This window comes from Leptodactylus fuscus, chromosome 1 (genome assembly GCF_031893055.1).
Source record: "Leptodactylus fuscus isolate aLepFus1 chromosome 1, aLepFus1.hap2, whole genome shotgun sequence".
Classification (NCBI taxonomy): Eukaryota; Metazoa; Chordata; class Amphibia; order Anura; family Leptodactylidae; genus Leptodactylus; species Leptodactylus fuscus.
The window spans coordinates 52939913-52958319 of record NC_134265.1 but is presented as its reverse complement, the minus strand read 5'-3'; the positions used below and the strand labels follow the sequence as shown (position 1 = coordinate 52958319).

General features: G+C 42.8%; 1 protein-coding gene across 1 annotated transcript; it reads left to right on the top strand.

Moving 5' to 3' along the window:
- The first annotated feature begins 590 nt into the window (after nt 1-590).
- On the top strand, nt 591-13257 carry F2R (coagulation factor II thrombin receptor). The gene is made up of 2 exons (XM_075262414.1): nt 591-772; nt 11313-13257. Exons 1-2 carry the CDS (start codon nt 697-699, stop codon nt 12488-12490), a joined length of 1254 nt encoding a protein of 417 aa, XP_075118515.1. The 5' UTR covers nt 591-696; the 3' UTR covers nt 12491-13257.
- Nucleotides 13258-18407: the final 5150 nt, after the last annotated feature.

Genomic DNA, 18407 nt, shown 5'->3' with positions numbered 1-18407 from the left:
GGCGGCCGCCTTGGACCAGATCATTTATTAAAGTTACAATGGAAATTTATGCCAGTGCCTATGTAGAATAGGTTTCCATTCTGGCCCCGGATCTGACAGATTTATGAAGATGCTGCGGCTGAGGCCATTGGTCACTGCGCCAGTTAGACCATTTATGACTGGCATATAATACCCCAGGCTTCATAAATATGCCCCACAATAATCTCCTACTATAAAGGATTGTATACCGCATAGTATGTTTTATATATGGGTCCTCTATATTGGAAGGTGTGTTCCCACACAGGTAGGGCGACACATATCACCCCAATGGAGGCTACAGGGTGATTCTATAGGGTATATTAATGTCATTTATAAGAAATTCACTGACTACAATACAAGGTGATGCATTGCCTACAATGGGCCCCACTATCCCAGGCTATAGAAGATGTCGCACAGGAGGCAGGGCACACTTATTGCCTGAGGGGCTGAGTCACAGCAGTGACCCGGGTGTACACCCCTCCCCCACACCCCATATCACCCTCCTCTCCACAGTCCTGAGCGACAAGTAACAAAGAGCCGCCTGAAGTTTTGCTGCCTCTCCAGCGCACGGCACTAGGGGCTCAGCCTGCAGGAGATCCGCCCGCTGAGGGCCGACACCCGGGGGCTCCTTCACACCCTGTACGGTCAGTGCTGGGACCGGAGCTGCAGGACACGGACATGGAGAACATGAGGCTCCTCTCACTGCTCTGCCTGGCAGTGCTGCTCTGTGCCGGGCAATGTGAAGCGCAGAGTGGTGAGTGATCGGCATTGGGGTATATAGTGTATATGTGATGTATATAGTGTATATGTGATGTATATAGTGTATATAGAGCATGATGTATGGCGGAGAGAATGAAGTGACAAGCACTATATATAGTATAGATAATATGTATATTTGGTATATAGCATGGTGTACAGGTTAGAGAGATGAGTGACCAGCACTGGGGTATATAAAGAATATAGAATGGATATAGCATGGTGTATAGTGGAGAGAGGTTAGCAACCAGCACTGGGATATGTAGTGTATATAATGTATATAGTATGGTGTATACTGTGGAGAGATGAGTGACCAGCACTGGGATATGTAGTGTATATAATGTATATAGTGTGTATATAGTATGGTGTATACTATGGAGAGATGAGTGACCAGCACTGGGATATGTAGTGTATATAATGTATATAGTGTGTATATAGTATGGTGTATACTATGGAGAGATGAGTGACCAGCACTGGGATATGTAGTGTATATAATGTATATAGTGTGTATATAGTATGGTGTATACTGTGGAGAGATGAGTGACCAGCACTGGGATATGTAGTGTATATAATGTACTAGAGGGAGGACCCGGCTTCGCACGGGTATATTACATTTTATGTTTGTGTAGTGGCCCCATAAGAATTGTCCAGTTTTGCACTGATGTATTTTGTATGTGGTTTGTGTGTATGTCCATAAGCGTCATGTGATTATGTCGATCTCATTTTGGATGTCAGTGAAAAACCTGTGATCAGTTGTTATGGATACCTGGAGTAAAGCTGTATCTAATCCTTCCCCGTGTAGTACTGTGTTTAGATGCAAGTATCCAATCCTTGTTGGTGTGGTTGTGCAGATGCACATATCTAATCCTCCCCGTGTGGTATTGTGTGAAGAGGCGCGTATCTAATCCTCCAGTAAGTGAAACTGTGTGCAGACGCGCATATCTAATGACTCTGGCTTGCGGTACTGTGTGCAGATGCGCGTATCTAATACTCTGGCGTGTGGTACTGTGTGCACATGCACGTATCTAATCCTCCCCTGTACGGTATTGTGTGAAGAGGTGCGTATCTAATCCTACGGCATGTGGTACTGTGTGCAGACGTGCGTATCTAATCCTACGGAATTTGGTACTGTGTGCAGACACGCTTATCTAATCCTCTGGCGTATGGTACTGTGTGCAGACGCACGTATTTAATCCTCCCCTGTGTGGTATTGTGTGAAGAGGCACGTATCTAATCCTACGGCATGTGGTACGGTGTGCAGACACGTGTATCTAATTCTACGGCATGTGGTACTGTGTGTAGACGCGCGTATCTAATCCTACGGCATGTGGTAATGTGTGCAGACGCGTGTATCTAATCCTACGGCATGTGGTACTTTGTGTAGACGCACGTATCTAATCCTACTGCATGTGGTACTGTGTGCAGACGCGTGGATCTAATCCTATGGCGTGTACAACTGTGTGCAGACGCACGTATCTAATCTTCTGGAATGTGGAACTGTGTGTAGATGCGTGTACCTAATTCTACGGCATGTGGTACTGTGTGTAGATGCGCGTATCTAATCCTATGGCATGTGGTACTGTGTGTAGATGCATGTATCTAATCCTATGGCATGTACAACTGTGTGAAGACACGTGTATCTAATCCTCCCCTGTGTGGTATTGTGTGAAGAGGCGCGTATCTAAACCTCCGGCGTGTGGAACTGTGTGTAGGCGCGTGTATCCAATCCCCCGGCATGTGGTACTGTGTGCAGATGCGCGTATCTAATCCTATGGCATGTGGTACTGTGTGTAGATGCGCGTAGCTAATCCTCCCCGTGTGGTACTGTGTGCAAACACGCGTATCTAATCCTCCCCCGTGTGATACTGTGTGCTGAGACGCGTATCTAATTCTCTGGCTTGTGGTACTGTGTGCAGAGGCATGCATCTAATCCTCCAAAGTGTGGTACTGTGTGCACACACACGTATCTAATCCTCCCCTGTGTGGTATTGTGTGAAGAGGCGCGTATCTAATCCTTTGGCGTGTGGATCTATGTGTAGACGCGCGTATCTAATCCTACTGCATGTGGTACTGTGTGCAGACGCGTGTATCTAATCCTATGGCGTGTACAACTGTGTGCAGATGCGCGTATCTAATCCTCTGGAATGTGGAACTGTGTGTAGACGCGTGTATCTAATCCTATGGCATGTGGTACTCTGTGCAGACGCGTGTATCTAATCCTATGGCGTGTACAAATGTGTGAAGACATGTGTATCTAATCCTCCCAGCACTGGGATATGTAGTGTATATAATGTATATAGTGTGTATATAGTGTGGTGTATACTGTGGAGAGATGAGTGACCAGCACTGGGATATGTAGTGTATATAATGTATATAGTATGGTGTATACTGTGGAGAGATGAGTGACCAGCACTGGGATACATAGTGTGTGTGATATTTATTTATACACCATATATGTCCTGTATACATTGAGCTTCATGCCAGCTGTAAATATCACACAATGTTTCCTGACTCCTGCTAGGACTATAGAAGAGATGTCAGGAGTGTTATGGAGATGGGAATAGTGTCATTGTCACTGTGTCCTGGCGTATCATATTTATGACATCATGAGACTTCTGTGTCTGTCTTGGTATTTCTTTTGCATACTCCATCTTTCTCCTCATTCATGTGGATGAGTTTAAGGTTTCATAGACATGACCATGTGCTAGCCCACTGACCCATTATTTTATATGTACCTATACACACACCTGTATATTATAACAAGTCTGTAAAGCGTGCCATAAAACTCAGGACACATTTTATTCTTGTCCTTTTTGTGGCTCGAGTTCACTACATGAAATCAACGGGTCTGTGAAAGCACGGGCAGCAAACGTATATCAAACGTGTTATTTATGTGTTTTTCCCAGGGACCTATAGAGGAACACGGACCTATAGAGGCACACGGACCTGTGCATGTAGATAAGGGCCCCTTCACATGGCGTTTACTCCCGTGTATTCTGTATGCACTCGGTGTATTCTGTACATTTTACACGTGTAAAAATACACGTGTAAAATGTACAGAATACACAGAGCGTAAACTCTGTGTGAAGGGGCCCTAAGGGTAAGAACACACATTCAGCAAAGGACACACAGTCCCAGCAAAGTGGGTGAGATAATATTATTTAAAAAAAGCAGAGGAAAGCGCATGTGTTGTGTGTTTTTTTTTTTTTTTTTTGGATAGAGGCAGCATGGTAGCTCAGTGGTTAGCATTGCAGCACTGGATTTCTGGGTTTGATTCCTGCCAAGGACAAGAAGGAGTGTTTGCGTGTGTTTCCTCCCACACTCCATAGACATACTGATAGGGAATGTAGATTGTGAGCTCTATATGGGACAACGTCTGTAAAGTGCTGCGGACTATGATGGTGCTATATAAGTAAGAGAAATACATAAATAATGTTACATTTACCTACAAATACGCCACATATTGATAGTTTTACATGGGTACAGACAAAATGAAGTAGAAAAGCAGTGAATAACTCAAGCGTTTTTCGGATTGTAGCCTTGGCCTGTGTGTGTGGTCTGGGATGTTTCTGACACTCTAATTTCCCCTGGACGGTCATCAGCTTTGGGTGCACCAATCTCACTCTATTACAGCCATCTATGATGTTGTGAGTTCCCTGACTGGGGGTCTGCTGGGGGTCTACTACCCATTCTTGCAGCATCATTTTAGTACATGACATTAGATCCACATTTAGGCTGGAACGTAACATGTCATATATCACTAGGATGCATTGAGTTTGACTCAGTCGGGAAATTTGTCAGTCACATGGCGTGTGCTTTTCTGGGACCACATATACTGTACCTTTCTGAAGCAAGCTAAATTTTGTGTCAATTTTGGTCCTGAAATTTCGGCATCTGAAAAATCTGTACCCTGTGTATGCGGTTCTTTCTCCAGCCTGAGCAGGGATTTCTGCGAAGCCCCATAGGGATGAATAGGAAGGTCACTGAAATTTTTTTTAACTTGTCCTAACCCTGGCTGTCCTGACCTTTACTCAGGGCGATGGACTTTTTCATCTCTGCTTTCTGGAATTTGGAACTTTTTTCTATTTTTACACCTGTACAGCTGAAGGCTTTGCTGTTTCCAGGGCTTGCTGTTTTCCTTTTTGTTTGTATAACCCTGGAATGTGAATATATCAGTAGTTGATTTCAAAGGTGATGTCTGGGATCCAGAAACAAAATGAGGAAATGGTGAGAAATTGTAAAAACTAATAAAAGAAGCAATAGTTGTCTATTACATTGGCCAGCAGCTATCTAAGGTAATCATATCCTAAAGAGCCCCCTCCAATAACATTCTGGAAATATTATGGGATATGTCATCCAAATTTGACAATTTTTGGGACTGGCCAACCATCTACTGGGTTTGAGGGTCGATGATTTAAGCCTGTGCGACCCTTTTCTTCTTGGAAGAAATAAGGCACAGAGTGAGGTGTGTATAGCAACTTATAAACCTCTCTCCATTCAGAACACATAGACACTCAGCCTAGCCAAGTGTGCATGTGTATGGTGTGCAGGAGTAATAGCTGTGCGGCCAACAGCCATCTGAAGAGCTTGGCAAACTTTAGGAGGAGCTCACAATATTGTGGTGACATTGTGGGACAGATAAAATAACACTGTGTTCACAACTCTGCCACTGTGTCTGTTGTTTTGGTCTATCAAAGGACCAGGACAATGGACACATAGACCGCTAAAAGCATGTCTGCTTCACATATTTTTCTGCAGTGTGTGGATGGGATATGATAGTGGATCCACCATCCACTTTGCAGGGACTGACACGTGGGCCTTAGACTCTTCAGTATAACATTACACCATTTATTAGTTGGCTTAATTTCTGCCCAAATTTTGTTGCAAAGGCTTAAATTTTGGCACAGTTTGCCCTAGTGCCCAGAATGACAGAAAAAAAAGGTATATTTTGCTCTGAGTTTAACCCTTTGTTCTGTTGGCATCAGTCATTCTGCGGTATTAATGTCTGTCATGTAGTGCCCAGATGCCTGAAACTAACCTTACAATATTCCACCAAATTGTTTTCAGTTTATAATAAAATTGCACTTTAAGCCAAATATGTTTATGTCTTTGTTTTGTGAATATGTTCATTGAGCTGTTGCGAATGGACTTGGATTGATACATTCAGCCAGGCTTTGTGTTACTGGGACCTTTTGTTTCTGGATTCTCGGAAATACAGCCCCCTCCTATTCAGATCTAGCAGTGTATTAAAAGTCCTTTACTGGGTGGAACTGCCCTGTTCTGGCTGGGTGTGATGTATAGTGAACCATGTGTTTCTGCCAGGGTCTATAGAAATGATTCTGTCTATGGCTTGTGACCATTCTAGTAAACATGCACATATATGATAATATAATTTATGATGGCATCAGATATATGAGATGTGACCCCCACCAATGGATAGTGGTGGTAATGAGAACCCTTTTAATTCCCTGTAAGGAATCTGAAGCCCTGTATCTTTATATCTACAACCCCTATATGTCAAAATATTTGCAGAATTTTAGGCCTTTTTAAAACAAAAAAAATGTTACATAAAACAGTTAAAGGGATTTTACAGGCTGACAACCCACACCACCATGTTCAGCTAATGTAGGGAAATGTCAGAATTGGAACTATACAGTGGATGGAGTCAGAAGCAGGCTGTGTGTGTTTTTTTGTTTTTTTTAAATGTAGCTTGTGAGCCCCACATAGAGATCACAATGAACATTTTTTCCCTATCAGTAGGTTTTTGGAATATGGGATGGAAATCCATGCAAACACAGGGAGAACATACAAACTCCTTGCAGATGTTTTTTTTTTTTTTGCATGTGGCGGGATTTGAACACCAGGACTCTGGTGCTGCAAGGCTGCAGTGCTAACCACTGAGCCACCATGTGGCCCCGAAGCAGGCTGTTCTGTCTACTATGTAGTAACTATTGAAGCTATGATCCAATTCAAGTAAATGGCCACTGAGCTTCATTAACCTAAGATGCCTACTACACAGTAGACAGTGCTGTCTTCCAGCTCTGTCCACTGTATAGTTATGGCATCAGCAGTTGGCCATAGCAGATAAATGGTGTCGGACCCCAACCGATCTGATATAGATGACTTTTCCTAGGATAGTTCATCAATATAAAAAGCCAGGAAAACTCCTTTAAAGAGGACCTTTCATGGGGCACAGGCAGTTCTATATACTGCTGGAAAGCCAATAGTGCGCTGAATTCAGCGTACTGTCGGCTTTCCCGATCTGTGCCCTGGGTAAAGCGCTATCTGTCCTGGTACCGTAGCTCTTTACAGTCAGAAGGGCATTCCTTACAGTCAGGTACGTCCTTCTGTACAAGTAGCGCCAAATAGCGCTTTACTGTGTGAGTGGGGAGGAACGCTACAGTACCGGGACCAATAGCTCTTTACCCGGGACACAGATCGGGAAAGCAGACAGTGTGTTGAATTCAGCGCACTGCCGGATTTCCAGCAGTATATAGAACTGCCTGTGCCCCAAACCATGAAAGGTCTTTAATATAAAGAAGAATTTGCTTTCTCAGAGGTTGACCACAGGCCTAGTGTTAAGGGTGCACCACTCCGAGCTACTGACTCAGCTACTAAGAATCCTGCATTTTTGAGAGTATGGGTCACATTGTAATATGGAGGTGGTAATGTAGGATGGTCTTCATTACTACCATATGTGAAGTCTAGTCATTGCCTGTATTATTAGTTGAACATGCTCGCTCTATTCCTACAAGGCTTCCATGTCTTGTCTTTTGCATTCTGTCTGACCCTTCCAGATAACTCCCTAGTGATGACACCCATGACCCTGCGTTCAGTAAAGCTGTTGATTTATATAGGATTTTATGTTTCATTCCTTGAAGCAGTAACATATGGAGAGATCAGTCACCCTGCCTTGTTCCGTGCCGGTTACTTATATTCATTATTAAGTTCATTTTTTATTGCTGTCTGTTCAGATAACCTAAAACTGCCTCAGCAGCTATCACTAATAGGTCAGAGTTCAGACACGTCAAAACATTTTACAGGGATGTTGTCATGTGACTCTTTTCTCCTGCCAGTGTCTGCTTTTCCTCTGGCTCGCTTCCAATGCATTCCAGGCCTGCATTTCCCTAAAGTGACGTAATATATGGAAGAATGAGGAGAAACATGAGAAGTAGTGGGACATGGCTTTCCAAAATTTGGGTTCCTGTGTGTTACCAGTGCTGTGCCGGAAGTCGCTTGTCCAGTTCTTGTTTGGAGAATATACATTTACCTCAGACTACTTGTTACCTCCAATGTAGTCAACTGAAATGCATTGGCTGATGCGATGTGACTTATAGTGAACCATATCTATGAGATACGCCATGGTTTTAGATCTATAACTCCAAAATCTGAGGCACTTTGACCTTCCTGTCTGGACCTATAGACTGCTTTGGGCGCCATGTTATGTACTTGGATCATATAAGGAGAAGTCATGAGGATGAGGCCTTCGGAAGTTTTCACATTGCCTCCTCCATGAGTGGACCCATAGGTCCATTACACCAGTGGAAGCCCAAAGAGTTTTCGACAATATCCACTGGGGGTTCCATTTGTTTTACCTGTAGCCAAAAGACTGCACTGAGTTATACAGAGGTATCCAGGAAAAGAGTACAACATGGGGTATACTTAGGTTTTTATTTTTAGAATTACTGTATATCCCTGTTGGTAATGAGGCCTTGCTCAAGGGCCTTTAGTTATGCCCCTGCACACATGCCATGATAAATCAGCCCCATAGTGTATAAAAGTCACTAGCGCTATGTAACTTCTTCATATACTGTTTCTTCGGGCAACTTCAGTTGTGACTTACTTAGGCTAAAACCTCCTTTTAGGTTGAGGCCACACTTTGTACAAAGGCTATGTGCAAAAAAGCTATGTTTTTCTTGTTGCAGATTTTGCTGCGGTTTCTTGAGCCAAATCCAAGAGTGGCCATAGAAGTCATGGGAGATATAAAGGAAGGTCTTTTTTTATACCTCTCCCTTCTGCTCAATCCACTCCTGACTATGGCTCGGTATACCATCTTTTCCATAATACATGGCCTCCATCTAAAATAGGTGAAGACTGTGAGCTGGATACAACATTATTCCTGCAAATCAACTAGTCATGATGCTTTGGTAGGGTTCTAGACTACCAATGTAGTGTCATGAGACTTTATACCTGCTCATGATTTCACGTATCAGTGTGGAGTATAGTATGTGATATATTTTAGATAATATTTTATCTGTAAGTTCCTGCCCATTGTACTTCCTGCTCCACATACACAAGAGATATGACGGATGTTTACCTGTAATGCAATAAAATGAATGCAGGTGTGTCATATATGACTTGTTCTTCAAGGGGTTGTATCAGGGTAAGAAAACAAGGGTGTTTTTGCCATACACAGTGCCATTCATGTCCATGGGTTCTGTCTTGTTTTGCAGCACAGATTAATTTGCTTTACATGGTGAAAGCAGAGACTTTTACTTTCTATCCTGGTACAAGCCCTGTTAATGTGACAAAGGTGTTCTTTCCATAAATATGGGGTAGCTATTCCCATGGAGTATAGGCTTGGTTCACATCTGCACACAGGTTTTCTGATCCCCCCCGAACGGAAACCTAATCCACATAAAAAAGCAGTTAGGAAGCCCGCAGACCCCTTAGACTATAATGGGGTCCGTGTGGTTTCCATTTGGTTTCCGCCCGAAAAGGTAAAAAAATGCTGAGAGAAAAGCGTTGCTTTTTCATGCGGAGAGGTGAACAGAGTGCCCGTATGGAGACTGGGTGTAGATGTGAGCTGAGCCATAGTTTGGCATGTCATACTGCTGGGCGGGCAACCATTTCCCAGCTATTTACAGTAAATAAAAGTATCTGATTGTATCTTATAAGTAAATGTTATGTCATTTCCTTAATGGGTTCATTTCCTTAAACCGCTTCATTCCAGAAAGCTTCAAGATAAAGTCTTTCCATAAGGGCGCCTTCATTTGTACTAGCTTTATTGGAGTACCGTTAAAGACTTGTTTAAAAAAAAACAAAAAAAAAAACATCAAACATTGAAGAAAAAATGCAGCAAAACTGGCAATGGGAGGGGGTGATAAATCTCTCTCATTATTTCTTTACTTCTATGTGATTAGTATTACCTATTGTTCCGAAACCAGAAAAGATTCAGGGAGGATTCATAAAGACTGACGTATTGTACACTGGTCTTTATGCCACTGTGACTCATCATGTTCATCCTCTCAGTGCCCTTGCATTTGTCGGCATTTACACCACAACAGTTGCATAAATGTAGATTGGGCGATATGCCACCCACTGTGGGAAAAACCCATTTGTTTTACTTGAAAGTGACGTTAAATACTCAAAAATTGATCATTTGCAAAAATTCTATGCCGAAAAATGGGTGTTATACAATAATGCATTTACCCCCTCAGGCTCCATGCACACGACCATTTTTTTTTTTTCATTATTGTCTGCAATTGCAGATAGTATAGAGATGCACTTATTTCTATGACCCCATACACACGTCCATAGTTGTTAGGGCGGCTTTACACCTGCGCCCGGTCTCCGCTTTGTGGGTTTCCATCTTCTACCCGAGAAACCTTGACAGGAGACGGAAACCAACAGTCAGTGTCCGCCTGTGAGCGTCTTCTGGTGTCAGTAGCGAAACCGTTTTTGTTTTTTTTTTCTTTTTGTTAACCGGACACAAAGTCCTGCATGTCCGACTTTGTGGCCAGTTAAAAAAAAAAAACGATTTTGCCACGGAGACCAGAAGACTCTTACGAGCCCTCACGGGTGGACGCTTTGCAAACCCATTCAAATGAATGGGTTTGAAAACTGACTGCCAGTTTCCGTCTCCTGTCCAGTTTCTCGGGCAGAAGACGCAAACCTGCAAAACAGAGGTCAGGCGCTGATGTGAACTCGCCCTTAATGATTAGGGTTTGGGATGGAAAAACTAGCAACGAAATGTGGAGCAGGTCCTATTCTTGTCCAAACTTGCGTCAGACTCACAGATACAAGTGTAGGAGATCATACAAGTCTTTTTGCAGATCCGTGATTGTGGGTGACATGCTGATATGGATGTGTAAAAGTTATTTATACTGTATTTTGTACGGTGTAAGGTTCACTAGGAAGCTAAAAGTAAGGCCCAGTTCACATCTGCATTAAAGTCATTCCTTTCCCCTCTCAGTATGAAAAAGTGCAAGCAGCACTTTTCTCTCCTCATTTTTCATGAGGAAACTGAGTGGAAACCACACAGATCCCATTGTAGCCTATGGGATCTGCGGGTTTCCTAAGATAACCGCTTTTTAATGCAAATTAGCTATCTGTTCAGGGATCCCCGAACGGAAACCCATGTGGAGATGTGAAGCGGGCCTTCGATAACCGTTTGATGCTAGCTTCATATACATTCTCGCCAATAGTTTACGGTAGATATAGTGTATGGGATTAATACATTTGGGGGAAGAAGAATCATCACTGAAAGTCACAGGTGAAAAAACACAATCTCATAAAATGTTTTTTTGTCATTTCAGGTGCTCACAAAAACAATATGACCTTAAAAACATTTTACAGCGTTCCTGTCGATGACGAATTTGAACCATTTCCAGATGACGCCATCGATGCGTCTGGCGAAGAGTCAGGATCTCAGTCAGTTTTGCCTCGTAGCCGAAGCATATTAACCGATATCAAGAGGAATATCACAACTCGGGCTGAAAATTATCTACGTAGCCAATGGTTGACCAGACTGGTACCATCGGTGTACACCCTGGTATTCCTTGTGGCTCTACCTCTGAATGTAATGGCGGTCATCATATTCCTATTTAAGATGAAAGTCCGGAAACCGGCGGTGGTGTACATGCTGAACCTGGCCACTGCTGATGTACTTTTTGTTGCCGTGCTTCCTTTCAATATAACTTACCGATTCTCTGGGAATGACTGGTACTTTGGACCTGGAATGTGCCGATTTGTGACTGCGGCATTTTACTGTAACATGTACTGCTCCATCCTGCTCATGACCAGCATCAGTGTGGACAGGTTCCTGGCTGTGGTCTATCCCATGCATTCTCTTTCCTGGCGGACAATGAGCCGAGCATGGCTGGTCTGTTCCTTCATCTGGATCATATCCATTGCTAGTGTTGTGCCTCTCTTCTTGAGTGAGCAAACTCAACACATTGCCTCGCTGGGCATTACAACCTGCCATGACGTACTGGACCTGAAGGATCTAAAGGGCTTTTACTTCTACTATTTCTCTGCTTTCATCTTGGCCTTCTTTTTCCTGCCATTGATCATTACGACCATCTCCTATGTTTTTATCATCCATAGTCTGAGCAGTTCTTCCATGGAGAACTCCTGTAAAAAGACCCGAGCCTTGGTCTTGGCTATTATTGTGCTTTGTGTATTTGTCATGTGCTTTGGACCAACCAATTTCATCTTTTTGATCCATTACTTGTATTTCCATCATGGAGCTAATGAGTCTTTGTATTTTGCCTATATACTTTGTGCCTGTATCAGCAGCATCAATTGTTGTCTTGACCCCCTTATCTACTATTACGCCTCCTCACAGTGTCAGAAGTACTTGTATAGTTTGCTATGCTGTAAGAAGGCAGATGAGCCCGTAAGCAGTAGCGCTCAGTTAATGAGTTCTGCAAGCAAATGTGAGACTGGTGTTACGTCCGCCAAGAGCAGCATATACCGAAAACTGTTAACCTAGACATTAGTCCTTCATGTAGATACCCGCTCGTCTTTTAGGGCACAGTTTACACTTTGCCGTCTCGTTTTCGTTGTACTGCTTGGGCTGTTCCTTTCCAGCACTGTGCTCATGTATGCAGTGGCCTATAAAGGAGTAAATGATATAATTGATCATCATATTGTATGTAAACATATAAGAACCATCACAAAATGGTAAAGCGAGTCTCATTTACAGTTCTGTAGAAAGTATTTTGTGGACATGATCTTGTGCAAATCGTCCTAAGGTTTAGGGAAAGCTATGACTAAGACTTAATAGATGTCTGGAATTAGGAAAAATGTCTACTTTGGTATTGCAGTTCAGTTGAGAAATAATACCGTACAAGGACAGGAGTGCGCTGATGTTGTTGTCTTTCTTTTTTTATTACAATATTAAAGGGGACATGTCTCTAGATTTGGGGCCACTAAACCACCAGTATGCAGTTGGGGTTATATGGTTCGTTCGTTAGAATTTCCCATCTGCCATAACACCATGTCTGTTACCAGGAAACTCCATATCATACTAGCCACAAGGCATTATACTGACCACAATCATGACTTTAGATATCCAATAAATTTGACATTTCCTTGAGGCTCCTTTAAGTGCAATGGGGGCGTGCCATCTTCAGGTTTGAGTCTCCGCCCCCTGCACACTTGATTGACAACCTGTTCCTATCCTTCAGTTATGATGCGGCTTGTTGAATTGCTACACATGTGACAGGAGCACTTGAGCCTCCTTTACATATTCCTAAATGATCAGTTTTTGAGGCATGATGGTGCTTGGCATAATGTCTACTGCAATGTACTCAGTGGCTGATTTAATATTGAGTTTTCTGGTGACAGACTCAGGGCGGGTTCACACCTGCGCCCGTGACCTCTTTAGGCAGTCCTGACGGTATCCGTCCTCTGCCCAGAGAAACTAGACAGGAGACGGAAACCCGGCAGTCAGTTTTCAATCACATTCACTTGAATGGGTTTGCAAAGTGACCACCCGTGAGTGTTTTGTGCCTGTCCACGGCGAAACCGTTTTTTTTAACCGAATACAAATTCTGACATGCAGAACTTTGTGTCCCATTACAAAAAACCCGATTTAGCTGCGGATAGGCACAAAACGCTCACGGGCGGTCATTTTACAAACCCATTCAAGTGAATGTGATTGAAAACTGACTGCCGGGTTTCCGTCTCCTGTCCAGTTTCTCGGGGCAGAGGACGGAAACCAGCAGGACTGCCTAAAGTGGGCACGGGCACAGGTGTGAACCCGCCCTCATATTCAGATTTTTGTTACGGATACTGAGTCATTGTGAGAAAATAGCTAGGTCTAAAACATTGTTTGTGAAACCGTTTGACCTTTTCATGTTGTTCTTACCACACTTTCCATAGGAAACAATTTGTAATTGTTGTCGGGGCAAAGTCTACTATATAACCCTAGCCTTAAATGGTTAAGTTGTAGCCCGTATATACAGTATGTTTAAAGCAGGGAAGTAATTTACTTTACAACCTGTACTTCAGGTTTAGTAATCCTGTGGCTGATAAGTCCATATTGTCGGGATAGAGGGTGAGGTCAGTATTTGCTGTAGATGTCTTTATTCTTATTACGGTAATAAGAATTTCTCATAGATAAGATATAGTTTATCTAACTCGTAAACCTTGGGGACGTTTTAATGAAATCTTCTGTACAGGCAACTGCTGGATATTTTATGAAGAATTTTTTTCATTGATTTTTACCTCGCTCTCATATTCTTTCTTTGGACAATATGGCTCCAGCGGTAGATGATCCAGGACTGGACCTTCTGTTTGATGCAGATAGGAAAGTCTAGGTGTCCACCATCTTACCTGCCAAGCATCTCTCTGGGCCTGTACAGTGGTACACAAACCCTATGAACCACTTTTTGCATATGTGTTTTCTTTCCTTGTGCATAAAGAGGACCTTTCACCACCAACTTGAGTTCTTCTCATCCTCTTCTCTAATTCTGGCACACATTTTTTTTCCAGATCCCCCAACGTTTCCGAGCAATAAGTGCCATTAGTTTATGCTAACTAGACTCTGTAATGTCAAGTGGGTGGTGTCAGGCAGGAGCAGGCAAGGGGGCAATAATTTGAGCTCTGACATTGTTCACCTCTGCTTGGAGCTCTCAGTCACATTCCTTTGCTTGCTCCTGCCTGACACCACCTACTTGCCATTGGAGAGTCGGAGGTCCCAGTCACACCCCTTTACCTGCTCCTTCCTGACACCACCTACTTTCCATTCGAGAATCTAGTTTACATATCGCTGATTGCTCAGGAACAGCGGGGGCCAGTGAAAAAATTTCCAACTGTTCCAAAACCAGTGGAGCGGTACCCATTAAAGGATGTAAAGAACTGGTGTTGGTGGAGGTGGTGGAAGGTCCTCTTTAAGGTAGTAAGCTGGCCATGCATACTAGACTGTTTGGCCAACGGCTGTTTTGCCTGACTTCTCCATACACGTGCACACTTGGCTTGGCTGAGCATGCATAAGGTACTGAGTGGGTAAAGGGAAAAAAATCTGTTTCCAGACTACTTTGGCAGTGACGTAGCTCTTTGAGAACTCCAATAGCTTGAGGCTTATCTCCCCCCAACATCTGGTTTCTGGGAAAAGTTGGAAGGACTCCTTACCTATGATATGTTGACTAGTCATGCCAAAATTGGTGGGTTCAGCATACATACATCTATTGTGTTTTGCTGGCTAGAGACTTGCTATTCTTTAAATGTATGTAACAAGCAAAATGAATATTTTTTACTGCACAAGTCTCTGTACTTGAAAGTGTCATGGGAGTAAGCCATTGATCTATGTGTTCACTTTACATTGTCTAAACTTTCCATATAACCTACTACATGATATTACTTTTAATATACAGAGACTCTCCTGATGTTGCTGTGACTCTGGTTATGTCATCTGTCATGATTATATTGTCATAATATTATAGTGTGAAGTATATACTTGGTGTGACTGTGACGTCAAAAAGAGAATTCTGTGAGAAGTATCTATAAGCATCTGTTATAATGTGTATTATACATACTGTGTGTGTCCTTACGTTTAATCTTATACCCTGTACATTGCTTACTGTCATTTATTAACCCCTCTTGTGCAGGTTCACACATACAGCCTAAAGTTTATTGGCCCTTTTTTTTTTCCCTTTGCCACTGTTTTTAATGGCCGTCGCTCAGATGCAAATCCGTTTTGGCCGTGTTGAAAGGCCAAACTTAGGACCTTTCCGATTTTTTTTGGATACCCCATATATGAACCATATGCACCATGGACTCTCATTGTTATGGAAACGGCTGTGTGGCAGACATCAAAAAATGAGTCAATAAGACCAACATATGGGTTTAGGGGATTAGTCAGCCAGGATTATCAAGAATACAAAGTAGGTCCCACTTGATATTTTCAGCAGGACTGGCTGAATATTTTTTCCAATGGTTTGGACCAGTTTCTATTTGTAGGTTATTTATATAGCTTTTTTTAGGCACTGCAGAGCTGGTCTTTGTAGTGTGCATTGGTTATAGGCGTAGGAAGAAAACCTATATTAAAAAAAAGTGTCCATGCTTTTAGCTGTTTGGCTGGCAGGACACTCTGAGAGTACAAGCACGTACCCTATAACAATACGGGCATTATATGGTATTTACTGTACCGTAGCCGAAGGTTTCACCCCTCTTTGTGTTCAGTGTTCTGAATGCTTTATGTTTGCACATATCTACAATGGAAATAAATGTATGTAAATATGGATTCTGACCTTTTGTATTGATGTATTTAATAAATGCCTATGATTTCATCCTTACTGAATTCTTGCGTACTGTGTAAATAGAGTTGCTTATCCCAGGAGAATGAGCTGTTCAATGTTTGTTTTTGGGGTTAGAGCCAGATTATAGCTGGTATACTATAACCAAATGTCCTGGCTATGTCACAGTCCACAACAGATTAGAGCAACGCTATAATGGTCGATGTGGGGGAGGAAGAGCAACGATGGAAGATGTAATACATTGGTCAGCATTTGTTTGTATTGGCTGATACAAGCTCGGCCGGCAGGAACCAACATAACAGGGACCAGCACCATTTAGTGTCATGGTTTGTGGACTACACAGGGTAATATGTCACCAACAAACTTTGTGCCTTATAAAAGATCAGTCACACTTACAAGGACCAGTTAAATGGAATAAGTTCCTACAAAGCTTGTTTCCGGTAAGTGGCCCGATCATTGGCTGTGTGATGAAATCTTAAGGCCATACACATTAGAAAAGCTGGTAGCCAAACCTATGTTTGTCCAACTCAAGCAAACATTTCCATCAAGGCTGGAAATTGTGTACAAAAAAAATGCTAAAAATTTACCATTTACTGGCCCTCAGTTCCAGTAGGCTGCATTAAATTCATTGTATGTCCTATTTTCATGCTAGTTGTGCTGTGAATTTGGCACAGATGCATTTTCATCCTTTGCCAATACTCTGCAATATCCATGCAGTGAGACAATATGGGGTTAATTTATTTTTATGTCAATCTTGCACACCCCTTATATTTAGGATGAAATAAAACATAAGGTAGAGACTACACAACGACTTTAGCTATGACCAAAGATCACTGTGTTGTCCTATGGCACTTTCACTAAGGTAAGCAAATAATCCCGGGGATACTGTGACTTTTACTTGCACAAAAAAATTCAGCACCGCACCATCTTTTTGGGAATTCTTGGCGGTCACAAGTATGGATGGGCGAACCTGTGAAGATTTGTCTCATCCACTATTCAGAGGAACTGATCCTTTTTTCTTTATTTTCATCGGTGACGCCAAATGGAGGATCTGATTGCGGCCATAGCCACAGTCCGTGCAGCGGCCGCCGGTGATTTCACTTCTAAACAGTCATGGATTTCAGCTGGATTTCATACCTGGCTGTACAGTAAGGCCGACGCCAAACATTACGGAAAAACAGCATATTTCTGTTGCAGATATGGCTGTGGTTTTATGAGCCAAACACAAGAGAAGCTACAAATGATATTTTTGGCATTTTTTCATCCATCCTGACTCCCAAGTAAAATCACACCAACTAAATATTGTAGAAAAATATGCACATACACTTTAATCGGGTGTTAAAGTAAAAAAAAATTTTTATTGAAAATCACATGCCAATTATTTCAATCAGTGTCTCGAATTTAATCAGGCCAATTGCTATGAAAAAGACACTGAGAATGGCAAACCCCCGACTCACAAAGAGTCACCCCCCAGCACTCAGGAGAGGAAAACCCCCTGTGGAGGAAACCTCTAGGGAACCATGGCTGGAGGATTGCCCTTCCCTTGGGCTTAGGGGGTAATTGCCAGTATGTAGCAGTGAGACCTGTCCAGGCCTCACACAGCTTGTACCGGATGTGAGGAAGATCTGGCTGCAACATCTGTCACCCCATTGATGGCTAGGGTTAATCTGATGGCTTCGAGTATATGGCTGATCTGGCTGGCTAGGCGGACATGGCTGATCTGGCTGGCTAGGCGGACATGGCTGATCTGGCTGGCTAGGCGGGTGTCCCCCTTTCTCCCTCACAGATTGTGGAGTGATGAAGCTCCAGGCCTCCACACACATCAGGTCTTGTGCTGCATATGGCGTTATGCCCATCTGTTCTGGAACATTCTCTATGGGGTTCTTTATGTCATAGGCATGTGTTTATGACATCAGCACAATTGCCATAGTTACTGCAGACGCTTACTACCCAACAGTCTTCCTAAGCATTAACCCCTTCATGTCTGGCATTTTGCCTTCCTACTGAACCTTCTAATCTGTACAGGACACTGGGCAGGTCCTTTATCATTATGCACAAACAAAAGGAAGTTATTAAGTGTGTAGTATAGCCGCTCAATACTCGACTGTTCGATCAAATAGCGAACCCCATTATAGTCTATGGGGAAAA

Bases quoted from the DNA above. Each gene is read 5' to 3' on its own strand.
- F2R (XM_075262414.1), top strand. From the start codon at position 697: ATGGAGAACATGAGGCTCCTCTCACTGCTCTGCCTGGCAGTGCTGCTC. The intron at 773-11,312 runs GTGAGTGATCGG...TTGTCATTTCAG, and splicing joins GCAATGTGAAGCGCAGAGTG to GTGCTCACAAAAACAATATG.